Source organism: Artemia franciscana, chromosome 18, assembly GCF_032884065.1.
Source record: "Artemia franciscana chromosome 18, ASM3288406v1, whole genome shotgun sequence".
Lineage (NCBI taxonomy): Eukaryota > Metazoa > Arthropoda > Branchiopoda > Anostraca > Artemiidae > Artemia > Artemia franciscana.
In genome coordinates this window covers 10,624,654-10,648,240 of record NC_088880.1, presented here as the reverse complement: position 1 = coordinate 10,648,240, position 23,587 = coordinate 10,624,654, and the positions used below count along the sequence as shown (strand labels likewise).

The following is a 23,587-nucleotide window of genomic DNA, read 5'->3' as shown; positions in this document are numbered from 1 at the left end:
GAAAGAAAACTAAAAGCCGGGACACAGAGAATATAAATGACGACCGGGACACTCAAAGAGAAATTACAGACTGGGACACTGGGACACAAATAACGACCGGGAGATATAAATGACAACCGGGACATTCAAATATAAATTACAGACCTGGACACAAATGACGACCGGGACACAGGGAATATAAATGACGACCGGGACGCTCAAAGAGAAATTACAGACTGGGACACTGGGACACAAATGACGACCGGGATACTGGGAATATAATTGACGACCGGGACACAGGGACACAACTACAACGGGGATGCCGGGGGCACAGGGGGATATATAAATGACGACGGGGATACAGGGAATGTTCGATTAGCAATCACTATCAACAAAGCTCAAGGGCATTCATTAGAATAATGAGGTATAGATCTGAATACGGATTGTTTTTCCCATGGACAATTTTATGTTGCATGTTCAAGAGTCGGTAAACCTGACAATCTATTTATATGCACAGACAATGGGACATCGAAGAATGTTGTATATTCGCAAGTTTTGCGTAGTTAAAAACATATATATATCTATAACGAAAAGAGAAATCTTTTCTCTTTTATCTATATTCACAGTTGGGACACAGGGACACAACTACAATGGCGCGTAACGACTTACGTGCGCAGGGGGGCTTGGGGGGTGCGAAGCGCCCCCACCAACTAGGTGTTGGGGTGGCGCGAAGCGCCGACCCAACAACTAGTATATATATATATATATATATATATCTATCTATCTATATAAAAATAAGTTGTCTGTCTGTGGATGGATGGATGTGTCAGGTGACGTCACCTGAAAAAACTGGATCAGGTGACGTCAAAACTGAAAAAACTAAAAAAAAGCAAAAACTACAAAAAAAACTAAAAACTAATAAAAAAAATAAAAAAGCTAAAAAACTAAAAAAACTAAAAAAAGGCAAAAACTACAAAAAAAACTAAAAACTAATAAAAAAGCTAAAAAACTAAAAAAACTAAAAAAAGCAAAAACTACAAAAAAAACTAAAAACTAATAAAAAAAATAAAAAAGCTAAAAAACTAAAAAAACTAAAAAAACTAAAAAAAGGTAAAAAACTAAAAAAACTAAAAACTAAAAAAAACTAAAAAAAAAGGAAAAAACTGAAAAATAAGCTAAAATAAAGGTAAAAACCAATAAAAAACTAAAAAAAACTGAAAAAACTAAAAAAAGGCAAAAACTACAAAAAAAAACTAAAAACTAATAAAAAAAGTAAAAAAGCTAAAAAACTAAAAAAACTAAAAAAAGGTAAAAAACTAAAAACAATAAAAAATAAAAAAAACTAAAAAAAAGGAAAAAACTGAAAAATAAGCTAAAATAAATGACGACACTCAAAGAGAAAGCGACCAGGACAAAAGGAATGTTCGATTAGCAATCAACAAAGCACCGGGACACAGGGAGTATAAATGACGACCAGGACATAAGTAAAAAAAAAAATTAACAAAACTAAAAAGAAGGTAAAAACTACAAAAAAACTAAAAAGAAAAAAAAAACTAAAAACTAATAAAAAAACTAAAAAATCTAAAAATCTAAATAAACTAAAAAAGAAAAAAAAAGGAAAAAAATAAAGGAGAAAAACAAAACTAAAAAACGAATGTATATACAGACCGGTACACCGGGATACAAATGACGACCGGGACACAGGGAATATAAATGACGACCGGGACACAGGGACACAACTACAACGGGGACACCGGGGGAAACAGGGGGATATAAATGACAACCGGGACAAAAAAACTAAAAAGAAAAAAAAACTAAAAACTAATAAAAAAACTAAAAAATCTAAAAATCTAAATAAGCTAAAAAAGAAAAAAAAGGAAAAAAATAAAGGAGAAAAACAAAACTAAAAAACGAATGTCTTCTATATATATAAAAATAAGTTGTCTGTCTGTGGATGGATGGATGTGTCAGGTGACGTCACCTGAAAAAACTGGATCAGGTGACGTCAAAACTGAAAAAACTAAAAAAAGGCAAAAACTACAAAAAAAACTAAAAACTAATAAAAAAAATAAAAAAGCTAAAAAACTAAAAAAACTAAAAAAAGGCAAAAACTACAAAAAAAACTAAAAACTAATAAAAAAGCTAAAAAACTAAAAAAACTAAAAAAAGGCAAAAACTACAAAAAAACTAAAAACTAATAAAAAAAATAAAAAAGCTAAAAAACTAAAAAAACTAAAAAAACTAAAAAAAGGTAAAAAACTAAAAAAACTAAAAACTAAAAAAAAACTAAAAAAAAAGGAAAAAACTGAAAAATAAGCTAAAATAAAGGTAAAAACCAATAAAAAACTAAAAAAAACTGAAAAAACTAAAAAAAGGCAAAAACTACAAAAAAAACTAAAAACTAATAAAAAAAGTAAAAAAGCTAAAAAACTAAAAAAACTAAAAAAACTAAAAAAAGGTAAAAAACTAAAAACAATAAAAAATAAAAAAAAAATAAAAAAAAGGAAAAAACTGAAAAATAAGCTAAAATAAATGACGACACTCAAAGAGAAAGCGACCAGGACAAAAGGAATGTTCGATTAGCAATCAACAAAGCACCGGGACACAGGGAGTATAAATGACGACCAGGACATAAGTAAAAAAAAAAATTAACAAAACTAAAAAGAAGGTAAAAACTACAAATACACAGGGAACACACAGGGAACAGACACAGGGAATATAAATGACGAACGGGACACAGGGACACAACTACAACGGGGACACCGGGGGAAACAGGGGGATGTAAATGACGACCGGGACACCGGGACAGGGAATGGTCGATTAGCAATCACCATCAACAAAGCTCAAGGGCAATCATTAGAATCATGAGGTATAGATCTGAATACAGATTGTTTTCCCATGGACCATTATATGTTGCATGTTCAAGAGTCGGTAAACCTGACAATCTATTTATATGCAAAGACAATGGGACAGCAAAGAATGTTGTATATTCGCAAGTTTTACGTAGTTAAAACCATATATATATATATATATATATATATATATATATATATATATATATATATATATATATATATATATATATATATATATATATATATATCTATCTATATTCACAGGTGGGACATAGGGACACAACTACAATGGCGCGTAACTATTATGGCGCGTAACGACTTACGCGCGCGGGGGGGCTTGGGGGGGGCGCGAAGCGCCCCCACCAACTAGGTGTTGGGGTGGCGCGAAGCGCCACCCCAACAGCTAGTATATATATATATATATATATATATATATATATATATATATATATATATATTTGTTTTGTTTCTCGTATTGTGCTGAAGACGGCCCTTGGACACAGGGCCGAAATATCCAAAGATTTGATTTTCACTGTCTTGAAAAGATTTTTTCTATTATTTTTACTTTGTGTTTGTTTGTTATGGAAAGGCAGTGTGGTCTTCGTCGCTATTTTTTTCTGTCGCTAATGGGAATATTCTAAAGAATATTACGACTGGCCAATCTTATTAGCTCATGCTGCTTGAACTTGAGTTCTGATCAAGGCTCTCAGAGACCTTGGCACTTAGCTTTCTATTGCAAATCGTACAAACCATTTGCTTATATAAGCCCTGCTTTATTTTTTGTCTTCCATTAACCTGTTAATCTGTTTTTCAAGCAAAAAGAAGCCAGGAATAAAGCAAAATCAAAAGATATGGGTCAGGTGAATTTTGAAGCAGGACCGAGCACATCCAATGGAAGTTCTAAATCAAGTGAGTTGTTTTGTAAATTTAGACTAAATACTAGAATATAAAGTAAAGTAAATTATTTCAACTTTGCTCAGAGACGTTATTCTTCGTTTTTTAAATGTTTAACTAATACTTCACTGTACAATGTATTAAATTGTTTTGGAAAACTTGATTCTCGCTTTCTTTACCCGTGATTGTTGAGATTGTTTTACGTATTCAAGTGAAATGAAATCAAATGATCGCCAAAAAATCTTTCATCGAAGAACACGTGTGTTCTTACCCAAAGATAATTGAAATTTCTTCTTTTTTTTTCTTTTTTTTGTCAAAATCAAACAGTTCAAAATCAAACTGTAGTAAGGAGCGACCTGGCTCAATAGTAATCAAAACTCTAAAAAATTTAATTTTGATAACAATAGTTACGTCAAAAAAATCGCATTTTAATGCTGATTTTAAATATATAACTTTCATCAAGATTGGTATTACCTATAAAGAGTTACGAGCCTGCCTCATTTTAGAAAATAGGGGAAAACACCCCCTAAAAGTCATACAATCGTAACGAAAATCACACCTTCAGATTCAGCGTATCAGAGAACCTTATTGTAGAGGTTTCAAGCTCCTATCTACAAAAATGTGGAATTTCGCATTTTTGCCAGAAGACAAATCACGGATGCGTGTTTATTTGTTGTTTTTGTTTTGTTTCTGTTTTTTACCAGGGGTGATCGTATCGACCCAGTGGTCCTAGAATGTCGTGAGAGGGTGCATTCTAACGGAAATTAAAAGTTCTAGTGCCGTTTTTAAGTGACTAAAAAAATTGGAGTGCACCTGGGCCCCCTCCCACGCTCATTTTTTCCCCAAAGTCACTGGATCAAAATTCTGAGATAGCCATTTTATTTACCATAGTCGAAAAACCTAATAACCATGTCTTCCCCCGCAGTCCCCTTGGGAGGGGTTGCAAGTTACAAACTTTGACCTGTGTTTTCATGTAGTAATGTCTACTGAGAAGTGTACGGACGTTTTCAGTTTTTTTTTTATGGTTTGGGAAGGAGAGTTGAGGTGGGGGGGGGTAAGTGGGAGGATCTTTCCATGGAAAAACTTTTCATGGGGAAAGAGACTTTCAATGAAGGAGGGGCAGGAGTTTTTAGTATTATTTAAAAAAAAAATGAAAAAATAAATATGAAAAGTTTTTTTTTTCTGCTGAAAGTGAGGAGCAGTATTAAAACTTGAAACGAGCAGAAATTATTGCGCATGAGGGGTTTACCTCCTCGTAATACCTCGCTCTTTACGCTAAAGTATTTTTTAGTAATTTCAACTATTTATTCTACGGCCTTTGTGATTCAAGGGTCATTCTTATGGAATAGGGACAAAATTTAAGCTTTAATATAAAGAGCGAGGTATCGACGAGGTGTGAACCCCCTCATATACGCAATAAAAACATACGAATATAGAAGTTCGTTACGTAAGTTAATTCGTAAATTACGTATATTTTTTCCTAAGGAAAATGTTCGTAAAAAATTAGAAGTTCTAGTTGCCTTTTTAAGTAATCAAAATTTGAAGGGCAACTAAGCTTCCTCCCTCGCTCCTTTTTTTCAAAATCTTCCGATTAAAACTACGAGAAAGCCATTTAGCCAAAAAAAAGTAATATGCAAATTTTGTTTTAATTATTTATGTGCGGAGAGCCAAGATCAAAACATGCATTAGTTAAAAAAACGTCCAGAAATTAAAAGAAAAAAACAAGTTTTTTTTAACTGAAAGTAAGGAGCGACATTAAAACTTAAAACGAACAGAAATTACTCCGTATATGAAAGGGGCTATTCCTCCTCAACGCCCCGCTCTTTACGCTAAAGTTTTTTTTTACTGTTTCAAGAAGTATAGTTGAGAGAAAGAGTCAAACTTTAGCGTAAAGAGTGGGGCGCTGAGGAGGAAAAGCCCCTTTCATATGCGGAGTAATTTCTGTTCGTTTTAAGTTTTAATGTCGCTCCTTACTTTCAGTTAAAAAAAACTTGTTTTTTTAGACATTTCTGCCCAGAAAAATATCTAAATAGGTTTCAACTTTAACCTGACGCGAAGATATCAAGAAGTTCACATTATCTGCAGTTAGAAGACAAGCGACAATGAGATTTTCCTCTCATGTGGAATTACATCATTCTTTCTATTTATTTCTTTTTTGTAAATATTATTTTTATATTACAAGAAAATTAATTTTTTTATTCAATAATATATTATGTTGAATTAGTAAATATCTATGTCCTTAAAGGTTTTTTCCTTTGATGAATTCAAACTAAGTTCCTTTTTCTATGAAGAGACGTTCTTTTTTCAGAAGGGAAGTCGGCAGCGTTCCAACCGCCAGCGCGAGTGCGAAGAGTCAAGCAAGTTTACTACCATATGTTCTATGATGACCCTGACTATGATTTGCTGATCTGTGAGTTATCTTTTCAATATCTTGGCTATTGTTGATGCTCAGCTTTTGACTCTTTTTTTTTATCTGGGAATAAAAATTAGCCGCAGTTGTATTTTGATTTTAGTCATATCTTCACCTCTTACATGTAGAAGCAGAGTTTTTTTTTTGTTTTTTTTATAGAATAAGTAGGTTAGGTTAGTAGGCGAGTATAATGGTTTAATTAGTTTATCCATGAACTTAGAGTTTAATAGTTTTTTTTAAGCTTAATTATGAATATTTATATGTTTTTGAAATTATAAAACTAGTTGCGTGTCCTTCTGACAGTATTGACATTCACTTGTTCTTTAATTTTGAAACTAGTGACCATGCGACACCTCCATGGTCAAGACAAATACAGCGTCTTAGGTGTTCTGCGATTACCCAAACGAAACAAAATGATAACGTTGTAAGGTTTATATTTTTTGCGTAGGGGGTATGTGGGGTCTAAAATGAATTCGGTAAAATTTTGTAAAAGTGTTTTTGTACCTGTAGTCCGAAGACTGTCGAACATAATTGTGTACTAAAGTCGATATTGAATCTAGGCTTTTCAGTTATTCATTGTATTTCAAACAGTTCGTGGTAGCGAACTGTCAGTAAGTAGTGATGCAGCTCAATAGCAACCGATACTCCATGAAACAGGGTCTTAATAACAATAATTGCATAAAAAGTATAAAGCTCGTCAGGTTTAATGTTACCCATCCAAAGTTACGATCCTAAGAAAATTATCTATATTTGTAAAAGGTGTATTTGAGGAAAAATCCCGGATGCGAGTTTATTAATTTTTTTCAAGGATGATCGTATCAAACCTGTGATCCTAGAAGATCGGAAATCAAAAGTTCTTGCTCCCTTTTGTAAGTGACCAAATATATTGGAGGGTGGCTATCCCCCTTTCATGCCCCCTTTTTATCGTCTGATAAAGATTTTGAGATAGCCATTTTGTTCAGTATAGTAGAAAGATCTAATAACTATGTTTTGCTGGATGACTTAACCCTTCTGCAGCCCCGGAGGGAAGGGCTGCAATCTATGAACTTTTCCTATTGTTTACATATATCATTGGTAATTGGAAGTATTCAGATATTTTTGTAGGGGGGGATTTCTGTGGGGAAAGGGTATTTTCTTCGGGACAAGATTTACGTTGGAAGGAAAATTTCTGGGGTTAACTCTCTAGAGGAAATTTTGCACGGGAGGAAATTTGCCAGAATTCATGTACAAAGCTACTCATTTTCCGCGGTGGAAATTCTCCATGGAGAATTATCACCAGGAATGATTCTTAATGGACAAATTTTACGCTGGAGAAACTTTCCAATGTAAGGAGGGGCAGGGAGGGCTCTGGGTAAAATTTTAACGTAGGGATGGTATGAATTGAAAATGATCAAAAATTGAATAAAAACAAGTATTTTTTTCGAATGAGAGTATTAATAGGATAATTTTTCTGGCGGAATCGTGAGAAAGAAACCTTCTGAGGGAATTTGTTGCTAGGGTAGAATTGTACGAAGGTAGTTGTGGGGAATTTTTCCATGGTAGAATTTTCTTGGGGGGGATTTCCATGGAGGGGTTGTAGGTTTTCCGGCATTATTTGTAAACAATAAATAATTAAATTTAAAAAAACAAGTTTTTTTCAACGGAAAATAAGGAGCAATATTAAAACTTTTGGGCTCTTTTTCGAAATCACCATAAATTTATTTTTGCAATATTACTTTTCGTTCAAGTTCTTATAGAATGACTCCTAGGATACAAGGACGATTTAATTAGAATAAGAAACTTTCTTAAATTGCTTATAAATTTTAAAGAGAGGTGTATTAAGGGGAAGGCAGTCAACTGCATATACGGAATAATTTCTGTTCATATTAAGTTTTTATGTTACTTGTTGCTCCTTACTCTCAGCTGAAAAAACTTCTAATTTCTTCGAGGAATCGTTTCATTTAAATCCATGAAATCTTCTAAATCTATTTCATTTAAATCTATTTATTTATCTCCTCCCCAAAATATGAAGTAGGATCTTTAGAGTTTCGCATTATCTTGTTAAAATATAATACTTTTCGTAAAGTAGTTTTTAAATTCATAAAAGCAGTCCTTTTTATACTTACTTTCCTCTCGTTGTGTTTGCAGGTTAGATATGAGATATGTTTCTTTTACTTAGGGTAAAGTAGACGACCGAGTTGAGACAAAAACCGCTTGAGCAGCTTTAGCTCAAAAGTTTCTTTAACGAAACGTGAGGTCAGGTTGAAAATATGGTTGAGGGGAAGGGGCTATGTGGGAGGATCTTTCCTTGGAGGAATATGTCACGGGGGAAGAGAAATTCAATGAAAAGGGCGCGGGATTTTCTAGCATTGCTATAAAAAAAAAACAATGAAATAATAAACATGAAAAAGTTTTTTCAATTGAAAGTAAGGAGTAGCATTAAAACTTAAAACGAACAGAGATTATTACGCATATGTTCTAAACTTTCTAGGTAATTTTGGAGGAAAGAATGACAAGTTCTCTATGGTTTTGGGAATTTTATCATGATGCGCAAGTTGGGCGTTGATGCATTTGAAACATGACATTTCTAAAATTAGGGTAAATTGGCAGAAATTTTGAATAGTAAATGCCTGGTATATTTTACGAATGTGGGGAAGTACATTTGGCAAGCGCTGCATCTCGGACAGCTTTTTTCAGAAAATGTAGGATCAGCAAGATATGTTTCATGTTAAGTTTCAGCAAGATATGACATTTCTTATTTTAATTTTAGCGTTAAAAAAACGTGCAATTTGAATTTGAGCTTGTTTTCGAAAATGATATCTATTCTTAACGTGTAAGCTGAGGCTGAAACATAAGATCGCTGAAATACGTCTGCTGTTGATACACAAGATCGCTAAAACATAAAGATATATGTCAAAAATGTCATATATGATATCATGATTTAAAATACATCATAACAAAAATCATAAAAAAAACCGTTTGAGCAGCTTTAGCTCAGATTTTTTTTTTTAACGAAACGTAGAGCGATGATGCATTTGAAGCATGACATAGAATTAGGGTAAATTGGCAGAAATTTTGAATAGTAAATGCCTGGTATATTTTACGAATGTGGGGAAGTACATTTGGCAAGCGCTGCATCTCAGATAGTTTTTTTTTCAGAAAATGTAGGATCATCAAGATAAGTTTGATTAAAAAGTATACAGGGATTGAAATCGTTGTTTTGTCAATGTTCAACGTTACTGTTCGTGTTATTGTCATGTTAGTGTAAATAGTGTTAATGCTCGTGTCAATGTTCAATGTTATTGTTCGTGTTATTGTCATTTTAGTGTCAATAGTGTCAGTGATCGTGTTAGTGTCAATGTTATTGTTCGTGGTTTTGTCATGTTAGTGTCAATAGTGTCAATGTTCGTGTCAATGATCGTGTTAGTGTCAATGTTATTGTTCGTGGTTTTGTTTTGTTGTGCCTTTTGTAAACTGTGACCGATGTGTCTGTAGTGTGGGATTATAGCAAAGTTGGGTATTCATAATATAAATAGGTTATTTGGATTATTTTCAGTTGGGTTAAATAAATATGGTCAATTGATTACTTTTCAAAGTATCAGACGACACGCCAGCGTACGCAATAAATTTACCTGCTAGGCCAAGCAGAGATTTTTCCCACTGCGCCAAGACAGAAGGCATGACATAGCTTCTTTTTCCTTCTGTTTGGATAGTATGGAGACGCTTTTGCAAAATTTCTTTACTGGAATCAAATTCTGAGCCATGCAATTTGTTGCTACATCTCAGTTCACACTCTGGGACCCGTATTACCAAGCTAAGATCAAACCCACTGCAACATTGAAGGACATTCATATGGCCAAATCCCGACGCAAATTTTTTATACAGCTAAGGATTCTTAATTAAGGTCTATTATTGGTTGTATAATGTTCAAATACATTGAACTTCAGTCCCTAGTTTTGCTAGTTCTGTAATTTTATTAAATCTTAATATGAATTGGTTTGGGGTTTACTAAAACTTTGGCAAATGCTAAACGTTATTTTAATGGTCTTTTTTGTTGCTGTGTTTATTTATACCTTGACAGGTAAACAATTGCTTTCCTTTCATCAATTTTTCCTTCCTTATTTCTTTGTTTTCAACTTTTCTCTTCCCTTTCTCATTTTTTTACCCTGATTGTCGCTATGGTTCTTGTCACAATTATTATTACCTTCTGTCATTTGAGAAAGAATATACGCATGAATGAGTTAAGGCTAGATTTTTTCCGAGGTTTCTTTGTCAATGCAATATTTATGTTAATAGTAATTAATATCGTAATCTCAAAATAAGCTTGATCATTTTCTTTCCACCTGCCTTTAGTTGACCATGTATATACTTTATTTTCTAGCTTGTGATATATGCGAGAAGGAATATCGAGATGGGAAGTGCCCTGAACATGGAGGGATGACATGGATTCCTAACGCTAAGGTTCAAAGAGGCATTGAGGATCGTGCTAGAGAGACATTACCTGGTTTTTTACGAATTGGGAATTCACTTATACCAAAAGCAGGACTGGGGGTATTTGCCAATGAAATGGTTCCAAACAGAGTGGTACTTGGTCCTTATGAAGGAGAAGAGAAACGAACCGAAAATGGTGACTATTCATGGCGCGTAAGTTACAGATAAATAATTTAAGTTGTTTTTTTTCTCTCAACGCCCCTCGAAATCTCAAGGCTTTACAACCCCTCCCCTAATTTCATAAGTTTTTCATACAGGCCAACTGTATTTGTCAACTAATTAGTATTTGTTTTTTCCTCACTTTTTTTTTTTATTTTAGCGTTAAAAAAACGTGCAATTTGAATTTGAGCTTGTTTTCGAAAATGATATGTATTCTTAGCGTGTAGGCTGAGGCTGAAACATAAGATTGCTGAAATACATCTGCTGTTGATACACAAGATCGCTAAACCATAAAGATATATATATCAAAAACATCATATTTATCATATATAATGTCATGATTTAAAATACTTCATAACAAAAATAATTGAGTTAGTGATCTATTTTAAAATTCTATCTCTATTTTAGCTCAAACATTCTCATGCTGATTGAGATTTGATCCTTTTCCCCTCTTAAACACTTCGTATGATTTATTCTATGTCAGTTAGAATTTTTATTCTATTCTAGTAGTTTGAACCCCCCTCCCTCTCCAAATTGCTACTCAGGGTTATGCGTCCATTTAGTGTTGTTACAACCATGCTACAACAACCAAGACATGTTACAAATTAGTTATTTGGTTGTTTGGAAAAATGTGTTTTTAAGCAATTTGTTAATCGAATTTCTATATTATATTTAACATATATTTATAATCATATTTCTAAATTTTTTTCTGCAGGGCCATTTCATTTTACTAAACGTTTTGTGCATGTAATTAGACTGTTTCTATTTTATCAAGGTGACATCTGCCAAGCCTAACAGCAAATGGAATTTTAAAAATAAACAGTATGGTTTGCTTTACTACCCTGTGTTGTTCTTTCTACTCAGGCTATAAAACCAATACGAGGTTAAATATAAAATGTCTTCAAACATGGTTTGCTTTACTACCCTGCGTTTTTCCTTCCTACTCAAGCTGTAAAACCAATAAGAGGTTAAATGTAATTTGCTGTAAAGTGCCAATTTGTTTGGTTAGAATTTTATTGGGCAAAATAAAATATTTACTTGTAAAAATATAATATAGTCTTATGGTATATCGTCAAATTATTCATGTAGTAGATCGTGCTGCAAACCAAAGGGCACTTTTTAGTTAAGGGAAAGAAAACCGATCTTAAAACATCGAATTTTCTGCCGGCTGTGTCGATTTTGCCTCTCAGACTTTTTTCATTCTTTCTAGGGAAGAATTATAAAGATAAAAATAATTATAATTTATAAAGATAGGAAGTTAAGAACTTCCTTTTTTTAACTCCCTAATTTAAACAATATTTTAAATATAATTTGAAAACAGAAAATTGTTTCTTAGGGAAAGATGTATTACATCATTTGAAAGGAGAAAATTGTGCAGTTTTACCATTTTAACCCCCATCCCCCGTCCATGGTCTCTATATGAAAAACTATAATTTATCACTGTTTTAACAAAACAGGGCTTGATTTTTTAAGCAGGCTCGAAATTTGACCTGATATCTTTTGTGGCGCCCTGGGGTCATGGAATGTCGATAGGGTGGCAGGTTTGCTTTTATTTATTTTTTTTTGTCCAGAAAAGGGAATAGAACTTATAATTTGAAAATTATCATTCATCAAGGATTTCGCAGCTATAGCTGTTTTGTGTGATGACACCCAGAGAGAAAACTTTGCACTAGAAACCTATCGCTTTCTGTCAGCATTGTCTTTGAACACACTTGCTTTCCAAATGTTCATGGATCTATTTCGATTGTAAGTATTTTTAGTTTGATGTCTCAAATCTTGACATGTTACATGAATAATACGGATTAGAAATACTTAAACTTGGAAAATATTATTATTGAACTAATATTATTATTATTGGATGGAAGTTAGTGGAGGAATATTATATTGATTCTCACTAAAGTTTTAATTTACAGTATTAGTCTTTACAAATTGACTAATGTATTTATGCAAAACAGTGTTGTATCCCTGTGACAAAACTGCGAACAGGGAGCCTAATTTGAGCACATGATTATTGACTTAAAATACCTCTTAGCAATTAACTCGGCTACTTTTCTGAACATTCGGTAAAGTGTCAGGTGTTGAAACACTTTTTAGACAGTCTTTTAGACAAAAGTCTTTTTAGACAGGAACAAGAATTATTTGGCAATGAAATGATTTTTGTGGGCTGAAACTCCTATGTGCTAATTTTTAATGATTAGAGTGAGTGAAAAAGCACACTTTAGGAACCCATAAAAATATTTTTCTTTGGATGTTGGGGGGGGGGATCATCTATAAAAAAGGTTGTTTCAGTTTTCTCTTAGCGATTGAATAGCTGTAAGTTCGGACCAACAAAGAAATAATGCGCTTTGGACTTGTCTGGAGCCTTTTTTTTTTTTTGGATGAAATTGCCTTGATTTTCTGAGAAACTAAGTCTGGTGATTCAGTTTATAATAACTGCCATAATGTTGGTTTTCCAGCAAAATTTTGACTCATGATCGCCAACTAAAAAAGAAAAGCGAATTAGAAATTTTGAAATTGTTATTTAATAGTTTGTGAAAACTATTTTAAGAATCAAAATAAACAACAAGAATTAGCAATTACTTCTTGTGAAGAGTCAGATGCTTCCTTATTATGTTATTAGGTTTGAAAGCATATTGTGAAGAAATAATGGCAAAAATGAAGCGAAATATGGCAATATTTCTCAAGTGTAACGATCCAACCGACAGTGCTATATAAATGGCACCTCGGTTGGGGTTTCCATTTCCAGTAAAAAAAAAGTAAATAACCTTTTAAAACCTTGCTAGAAAAGGAATACTAATAATGTTTTTTGTTGATCTTTTATGTTTAATAAAGCATTTATTTATTTTAAATAAAAATTTACCAACCGGAAAAATTCTTTTTCTACACTTCGGTCTGGAAATAGAAGCAAGCTGAATATTTGCCCACAAAAATTTTGAATCAACTAGAAATCTTCTGACGATACGAGATTTAGCTCCTGCCGGAACTTAAGTTTGAACTGTGTTATAATCATATCGATATACGATACGATATCGTATCGATATCGTTATAAACCTATAGATCTATAGTTATAAACTATCGATTGATCAATCAGTCGAAAGAAATTGTTGAGTTCCAGGATTTAGCCTAATCTTAGACTACAAAAGATTTGGTACACTCCTGTTTGAATTTAGTATTTAAACATTGAAACTTGTGATAGTTGACACTTAAAAACTATGTTTTAGTAACTTTAGAGCAGTTCCTGTTTTTCTAAGTTTAGGCTATTTTCCTAAATCTAAAGTATATAATTTGTTTTGCCGGGTTCTTTGGTTTGTATGGGTTTATAGGTGTGTATTCTATTTGAAAAAGTTTTAATGGAGAAGTCAAAAGTCATTTCGCACAGGCCTTAGAAGGTCTAAGGCGAATGGAGCGGGGGCAGTAGCCAAAATACTGTTTGTAGTAATGTTTATCTGTCTTAATTGATGACCCGAACAAATATCAAGTTAATGGCCTTTTAAGCTTCCTTGAGGAAGCAATCTTTAAATATCATGGGGGGAGCTCAAAGATTCTATAAATTCCTAGGCGAGGTATGGCTCAAAGCCGGTTTGCAACTACCGTTCTAGACGCAAAGAAGATTAATCGTTACAAGGCAATCGCTGTCAAGGATATTGTCTTGCATATAATCAGAGACGATTTTAAATGTTTTGCAGTATGTCCATTGCTGACAGGTAAAACCCGACAGGCAAATAAACTCGAAACTAATGGTTTCCAGCCTTCATTTTACGACGGCTCCCTTAAAAATATTTGCCCATATCATGCCTCTCCTCCATTTTATAAAAATATACAAATACAACAATTTTTAATACCACAACATTTTCTACGACAGACTTATAGATAAAGAAAACGGATAACAATTTTATGCTATTGTTGCTGTGACAGTGCTTGCCTAGTAGCGCAAAGTTTATCTGTGTGTCAATGATAAAATAGCTACATGAATTTCCTTTTCTACAGCCAAGCGACGGTGATATTTCGATTTTATTTCAGTTAATGCAAAAAATTCTGTTTCGAATAATTGTTTTAAACGGCATTAAAATTATTTTGCTGCCGTTATTATTATTTATTTTTAAATATTTATTTTATAATTATTTATATATATTTATATATAAATATTTATTTTAGTTATAATTATTTATTTTAGAGTATCTTTCTGTTTTTCAGTTAAAAGTCATTGGAGCACCACCCTTTTATATTGACGGTGAGAATACAAGAGAAGCCAATTGGATGCGTTATGTCAACTGTGCTCGTTTTAAAGAAGAACAAAATTTGGCTCCTTTCCAGTACAAAGGGAATCTATTTTACAGGTAGCCACATATACTGTTTTTGTTAAAAACTTGTTGTGTTTTAGTGTTTATTTCATATTCTGTTTTATATTATGTTTCACGCTTTTGCTGACTAGACTCGAAACTTTGGCTCCCTTTGGCTCATTGCGAGTGCAAAGAGAATCTATTTTACTGGTGGTCACATTTACCTTTTTTGGTAACAAGAGAATCTATTTTGGATCGAATCTTTTTTAGTAACGAGTCCATCTTGGATCGAACATTATTCAAAAATATTTTCGAAAGTTAATTATGCAGTGCATAAGCGTTTCTCATGTTTGCTCGAAAAAAATTTGCCGTCACGTTTATGTCATAGACATGTGATTCCAGTTGAAAAGTGGGCTATTGTTAAAGGTATTAAGGGTTTAACATCAAAATCTTTGGATATTGATGAGATTAGTGTTTTGAATCTTGTTCCGAATTCTTTTGAACTGGTATCTCATCTCCAAATGTTTTTTTCAAATGTGTTTAAGTTGTTCGTATGTGCCCGATTCGTTCTTATGCGATAGCGTTACGTCACTTCTAAAAAAGGAAAAGATCCGGTTTCTTGTAGTTCTTATAGGCCCATAACGGTAGCTTGTACTCTTAGCAAGCTTTTTGAACACCTCCTACTACCTTATATCACTAAGCTTGCTCTAAAGGATGATAATCAATTTAGTTTTAGATCTGGGCTAGGCTGTCAGCATGCTCACCGTGCTTTGACTTCTTTATTAAAAGATGCCCATCGCACTCGTCGCGTACTTCATTTCGCAACCCTAGACTTGACTAAAACATTTGACAGTGTTTGTCATACTCAAGCATGGACAGCATTATGCCAGAGAGGAGTAAATCCGTCGGTAATTCACGTGCTTCGTTTTGTGTACTCCCATTCTTACCTTCGCCTTAAGTCATTGGATAATTCTTATTTTGGTCATATCCCTGTTCGTTGCGGAGTAAGACAAGGGGAGTTCTTTCGCCGTATATTTTTAATGCTTGTATTGAAAATGTATTATCAAAAATATCGACTACGTGCCTACTAGGACCATCTGATATCTCATATTTGGCTTGTGCGGATGACCTTCTTCTGATTAGTCAAACTGAGTCTGGTCTTGCCCGTTCAGTGAAGTCAGTTACTTCTGCTTTCCGCGATATCGGCCTGTATCTAAATATTGACAAGTGTGAGTTTCTTGTTTTCAACGGTAATAATTGTTCAGAATCACTATACTGCGGTGGTTTTAGTATTCCTCGTGTTAAATCGTTTCGTTGGCTTGGTATAACAGTTTTCGATTTTATGAATGCTCTCCGGTCTCGTGCTGTCAAAATATTAGTGATAAGCTGAGGCTCGGTTACTCTAAGATTGTAGCAAATCGTGGACACTATAGAAGAAGAGCGCTAACTCGGCTTTACTCAAATTTTTGTGATGATTCTGTGCTCTTCTGTTCTGTTACTAGGCCACTTCTGTTGACTGGTGATCTAAAACGTATTCGCATAAATTATTACCGGTTCTGCAGATTTCTTTTATATCTACCTCGTTCTTACTGGAATACAAAACTGGTTAAAAAGTATTGTGCGACAGATATTACTGGTGCTTTCGAAAAATTATCTGCGAAGCTAGCTATTGAAGCGCTTTATAGGCTAGGATGTTTTCATCGCCTTATCCGTCTTTTTTCTGTATGTGACTGAATTTGTTTCTTTTGTATTATTTTTGCTGTTTTTCTTTTGTATTTTACTCCACTAAACCTCTGTTTTGTGAAGTGAGTGATAAATAAATTATTATTATTATTATCTTACTAGTAGTCACATTTACCTTTTTTGGTAACAACGTCTTTTGTGTCATGGTTTACTTCACGTTTTTTTTTCTTGAAACAAACTCATTTAGTATAAGCATATTCTGCTTATCATCATTTTGTGGATTAAGGTTTATTACATATTTATGCAAATACATGTCTTAATGTATTAATATACTTGTTTTAATTAGATTAACAGCAGCTAGTCCTGGAGTGAATCTTGGAGCATAAATAGGCTTATTCATTGAAAATTCATTTCGTAGAATTTCCAATATTTGAATGAGTTGTTCCCTTGATAAGCGGAAATCATAACTAAACAAATTTCTTTCCAATCTAGCAGTTTGGTTAAAATTAACAGAAGACAAATTTTCAAATAAGAACTTTTCTAGAGATTTCCTTTCGTTAGATTTCCTTTTATTTTAAAAGGTAATTAACATATAGTTGTTTTAATTTATTAATATACTTAAACATATAATTGTTTTAATTCACCGTGTGTTTCATGAAACAAACACATTTAAAGTATATTCTGCTTATCATCATTTTGTGAATTAAGGTTTATTACATATTTATATATATTTATTACATATTTATACATATAATTGTTTTGCAAGCCTTGCGTAGACCAGTCTAAATGCAAAAAATAGTCGATTAAATCTGTAACTCTAGTTTAGGTGCCTTAAGATTTCTGAAAAAAAGGATTTTCTTGAATTTTCAGGACCATTTTTCACTTAAAAGTCTTTTTTGTCCTATTGCCGAAGTAATACATATACTATAAGACGGCATGATAGAATTTATTCAAAATTTATACTGAGTGAACACATTGAATTATTCACTCTTAATTTCTATTTGCTTGATTTTTACCCTTACCCTTTGTCTAGTTACCCTTCGTCTAGAAGTTCCATTCATCTTAAACTGACATTGAGACGAGGTTTTGTAAAATAGTTTCTTAAAGTAATGTACAAGAGAAAAAAAATTATCGAGGTAATGGGAATATTAGCAGATAATTCTATGTATATTTCGAAACAAAAACAGGAAAATACAAATAAGTTCCGGTTGCTATCCATGGAGCTGAAACTGCTTCTCCTTCCTCTCAAGAAAAAATCTTAGTTCTTTGAATTGTCATCTTACTGTTATCTATACGAGTTTCTCGTATCCTCCTTCTCTCACTGTAAAAGTCTAAAACCTACTGTATCATTGGCACTTTACTGAAAACGAATTATTTTACAAATATTTTCTTTTGTAGCCTACTTATTATTACATTGAAAAATAAACATAAAAATTGCAGTAAAATTAAATTTACATCTGATAAGCTTGCAGCAATAATATAATTATATATCAAATATTCATTTTAATATTATTAGTTCTTTCCAAGACTGGTTCAATACAAATATAGCCTCACTACAAACAAGTGTTTGGATGCTGCTCAGTGACTCGTAGAGTTATCTATACGAGTCACTGAGAATTGCTTAACCGTAATTCTCAGTGATAGCTCATGCTCAAATTTGTCCTCTATTGTTTTACCCCTTCAGTTTTCCCCATTACTATTTTAAATTGAAAACTAACACTTAGTGTATTGTTTGGTCGAAGATTCTTGAAAGATATCATAGTCTTATACTGTTGCTAAACAGTTTAGTATCGTTATTGTACTCTTTAGAAGTAGGTTTGATGTATTCCCTATCACCAATATGTATAATTTTTTGAGTGTGTTTTTTTGGTACTTGTGTATTATTCAGAACACACTCAATAAGTGAAGTTAGGTTCTTTCGTGAAATAAACTACGATGCAGGTACATTTTATGAGAAACACATTTTATACGATGCAGGTACATTTTATGACAAAACTCAATTTAGTTTGCTACGCATAGTGATAGAAGATAGTGTCTGAACATGGATTTTGAAATGAAGATTTGGGATTTGCCAAAGACTGAAAAAGAGGCAATTATATTTTTCAGAATAAGGGCCAGTGGCCCACAACAAAACAGTGCGTCAGACCTAACCTACCTAACTTAACCTAACCACCTCTATATATAAAATATTTAATTAAAACGTACCTGCATCGTAGTTTTTTTTCACGAAAGAACCTAACTTCACTTATTGAGTGTGTTCTGAATAATACACAAGTACTTTTTTTAAACTAAGTGTTAAGTTATAAGAACAACGATTTTGGTTATGTCTCATTGCTCCAATGAACCCTGAAATGGATCGCTTTCAATCAAATTTCTTTAAAAAAACTTATTGCTGCTTTATTCGCCATACTTTAGTGTGAGGCTGTCCTGGCCGAGTGGATTGGTGCGCTGGATTCAAGATCTTTTGTCTGAGAGGGTAAGGTTTGAATCCTAGTTTACCCAATTACTTAGTTTGGGACGGGGGTCAGTGGCGTGATTCTGTAAGCTCAGCCAGAGTCGACTCAGCTCTAAATGGGTACCAGGAGGAATCTGGGGAAGGTAGACAGGAAGGGTGTGCGAAAGCACAGAAAGATTGGCCCCCAACCTTATATTGTACTTCGTGGCTGATGGGCCAAGAAACGGAGATCAGCCCCGCAGGCAGGGACTATAAAGTCTTCTACCGTATTCTTTACCTTTTTTAAGTATGATCTTGTCAATTCTAGAAATTACATATTTTATCTTAATTATAGATATTTTGATTTTAAACATATATTAAAATTAAACATGGCTTCTGACATTGACATTACCTTTTTAAACGTGATAGGTTCTATTGGTGAAATGTTAAGCCAGTAAAAAAGAACGAAAGGCTTTTGAAATTTCGATGCTTCCACAAGCAAGATCTCTGTTCAGATTAACCGTGATAAATCGTATATAATTTTTTGTCATAAAACTGCCTGGATCGCTTTGCAGAATCTAGGTAAAAAAGCTAATCAAAACTTAGCTTCTCATGCTGGATAAGAACTTTAATAGAAAATAAACTTTGAAATTCCCAATGAATCGAAATCTTAGATCTCTTTAGTTTATTTTTAATTATTTTTATGTTTGAAAATATAAAAATAGAAACATGTAGTTTCTATTTAATGGCACAGTGTTCATTATACAGTGGCTTTGTGGCCACTACATAATAGGACAGTGGCTTTATGGCCACTGCATATTGACACAGTGCCCAGTATAAAGTGGCTTTATGGCCACTACATAAAGGGACAGCGACATAATGCCCACTGCATATTGACACAGTGTCCATTATACAATGGCTTTATGGCCACTACATAATAGGACAGTGGCATAATACCCACTGCATATTGACAGAGTGTTTATTATACAGTGGCTTTATGGTCACTACATAAGAGGACAGCAGCATAATACCCACTGCATATTGACACAGTGTCCATTATAAAGTGCCATAAATGCAGTCAGGACTGCTGTTACTTATCACTTCCAACAACACAAGATTTTTGATGGGCAGATGTAGTACTGGGTTTCTTGGATGGCCTTTGCTTGAATTCTTATATTTTTAGAACAATCAAACCAATTGTAGCTTCTGAAGAACTTTTGGTGTGGTACGGAGATGAATATGCTGAAGCCTTAGGAATCCCACTTGAAGCTCGTAAACCCAGTGACTTTGCACCATCCAGGAACCAAGAGCAGCTAGAGCAGAAGAAGTCTGTCACTCTATCACCTAGAATGGACAAGAGTTTGGAAGGACCTATTCAAGGTGTGTGATTGATACTCTTTTTTTTCTTTTTTTTTTAGTTATTCTGCTGCATTCACGGAATAAAAGTGCGTCTGAATAAGAAATAGGATGTATTTAACATAATGTAAATATTAATCTAAAAATATTATTTACATATGTAGACAGTAAGATTTTACATGCAGGCGTGTTTTATCCGATTTATCGTTGGCCATATTTCATTTTGTCTAAAGCATATCCTCACGCTCAGTGCTTGTGATAGGAGGCTATTTATTGTTTGTATAATTTGTCTTGTGAATTTATCAGTCTTCTACTATGCTCCGCAAGTAATAATAATAATTATTACCCACAACATACAAAAGCATAAACAGTGGAGTACAGCAAAAAAAAAAATAAACCAAATCACTCACATGCTTATGAAACTCTTAAGCTCACTCTATTTTGACGCCTGAGTAAAGCTGGATGGAGATATGCAGCTTTATTGAAAGGATGGGATTAGAAAATGAGTTCAACTGCTATCCTTGTGAAAATAGATCCTTGACGAAAAACAAACCCGTTGATGTAAAAACCAAGTTAAATTATTTGAAAATGAAATTGGATGGCAATGTGAGGATGCTGAATGAAATTCAATTTCTTCATATGGTTTCAAGGGTGATATTTGATAATGCTATGCTGTGTAATCTCTGTCTTAGAGTTTTAACTATAACGTAGATAGATCTGCTGTGTAACAGCTAATTTCCTGTCAATATCTAATCTTTGAAAATCGCATATACTCTTCGGTAAATATTCATATACACATTTGTTTGAGCTTTTGAAAATACTGCATTAAGTTTTATTGTGCAATTAAAAGCTTCCCATAATAATTAAATAGAAACAGTAAATCAAGTGAAATTATTGACTTTCCAGGATAAATTTTATCCCGGGGGGATTTGCAAGAACTACTACTAATAATAACTCACTGCAGCACCACGCCGCCTGAGGCCAACACAGCTACGCACGCTCCTCCTCCAACTTAATCTATTTAAAGCCTCCCTCTTTACACCCTCCCAGGAAGTTCCCATTTCCTTTAAATCTTTATTTATGACGTCCTCCCAAACCCAGACAAGGACGACCTGCTTTCCGTGTATCCCCAGACGGTTGGCCAAAAAGGACAATCTTCTTCAATCTGTCATCATTCATCCGCAGAACGTGGCCTAGCCATCTCAACCTTTCTTTCATTGTAGCCCTAGAAAGCGGGATTGAACCACATTTTTCATACAACCTACTGTTTGAAATACGGTCAGTCAGCCGGGTACCCAGAACAATCCGTACGCAATTTCTCTGGAAAACATCTAGTAAATTTTCATCTGCTTTTCGGAGCGCCCATGCTGCAGAGCCATATTTGACCACTGTCATCACTGTAGCTTCCAATATTCTAATCTTGGTTTGCAGACTTATCTTTCTGTTTTTCCAAACTTTTTTTTAACTGTGAAAAAACACCCTGAGCCTTAGCCAGTCTGCTTTTAATATCTTCACATCTCCCACCATCTTTACTAATAATTCTACCAAGCTAAGCGAAGCTGCCAACCTGATAAATCTTTTCGTTACCCAATGTCACATTTTCATCTTCACTTATTCCTAGCCTTAGTGACTTAGTCTTCTTAACATTAATCTTCAAGTCTATTTTAGTGCCCTGAACTCGCAAAACATCTAAAAAGTCATTCATTTTGCTCACACTTTCATCTCGTATGCTTAAATCATCAGCATAATTTAAGTCTGGGAGCGTTTTTCGTCCCCATTTGATTCCATGGTCTCCAATTGCCTTTCCTGTGCTCCTTAAGATGAAGTACATCAAAATGATCCATATAAAGGGGGATAGAACACAACCCTGCTTAACTCCTGATTTAATACAAAACCAGTTGCTAGCCTCATTTCCTACCTTAACCGCAGCAGTATTATTTTCATACATAGCACAAATCACTTTAATGTATTTTTCTGGTATACCATATAAGGATAAGACCTTTGCTAACGCTCTTTTATCAACAGAATCGAAAGCTTGCTTATAATCGATAAAACTGAGGACCAAAGGTATTCGACAGCGAAGGGACTTCTCAATTATTAACCTAAGAGTGAAAACTTGGTCGACATATCCTCCACCTTTTCTAAAACCGCATTGTTCTTCCCTTAAAACTGTGTCTACAGCCTCTCAGTCTGAAAAGTATCCTATTACTCAGTAATTTGCTACCTACAGAGACCAGACTAATGCCTCGATAATTACGGAATACTTTTAATTTGTCTTACTTTGATGTTGAGATGTTCCTGGGAAGATGTTCAGCGGGATCGGGATTGTCTGAAATGTTTTTCCATGGAAGAGGAGCGATTTTTCGCATGAGAAATTCTCCATGGGGAATTTTACGCGGGAGGACTTCTACTTTGAGAAATTTTCTAAGGAGAGAGAGAACTTTACGTAGAACTTTACGCTGAATTTTTCGGCATTATTTGAAAAATAATTATAAATTAGATAAAACAAGGTTTTTTGAGTCGAAAGTAAAGAGCAATATTTCAACTTGAAACAAACAGAAATTCTTCCGTATATGAGGGGGATTGCCCCCTCCTTAATACATCAATCAATACGCTAAAGTTTGACTTTTTGTCTCAATTCTTTAATAACGAGTTCTGAAATACAAGGGTCGTTTGATTAGAATAAGAGGCTTTTTTGAACGTTATAAAACACTTTAGTTTTGAAGAGTGAGGTATTGAGGAGGGGGCAACGTACCTCTGAACTTAACTCATTCATCACTCATTCAATCATCAGTAATTCCCGTTTTAGTCACTTTTTAAAAACCCCAACACAATCCTGTTAGTGTTCAACTCTTTCAGAAAAGATCTCCGGGAGTGCCCGCGGTCTGATCATTCAGGTTTTAGAATAGAATATGATTTATTGGCTAAAATAGCAAGCATAGCATAGCATAGTTAGCATAGCATAGCATAGCACAAGCTAGCATAAACACGACAGAACAGTTACAATGATAAAACAGATTTTAAGGGATAGACATAAATAAAAAGTCAAATCAACTAGTAAAATGCG

General features: G+C 33.7%; 1 protein-coding gene across 6 annotated transcripts in view; it reads left to right on the top strand.

Annotated features, from left to right (window-relative positions):
- Positions 1–23,587, top strand: part of LOC136038592 (histone-lysine N-methyltransferase PRDM9-like) — a 206,651-nt gene that overhangs the window by 27,217 nt on the left and 155,847 nt on the right. For all 6 annotated transcript variants that reach the window (XM_065721794.1, XM_065721792.1, XM_065721797.1 and 3 more), the window contains 5 exons: positions 3,650–3,743; positions 6,037–6,138; positions 10,499–10,761; positions 14,962–15,104; positions 20,348–20,544. In XM_065721794.1, the coding sequence (XP_065577866.1) occupies positions 3,650–3,743; positions 6,037–6,138; positions 10,499–10,761; positions 14,962–15,104; positions 20,348–20,544 (799 nt within the window). The remainder of the gene's footprint in view (positions 1–3,649; positions 3,744–6,036; positions 6,139–10,498; positions 10,762–14,961; positions 15,105–20,347; positions 20,545–23,587) is intronic.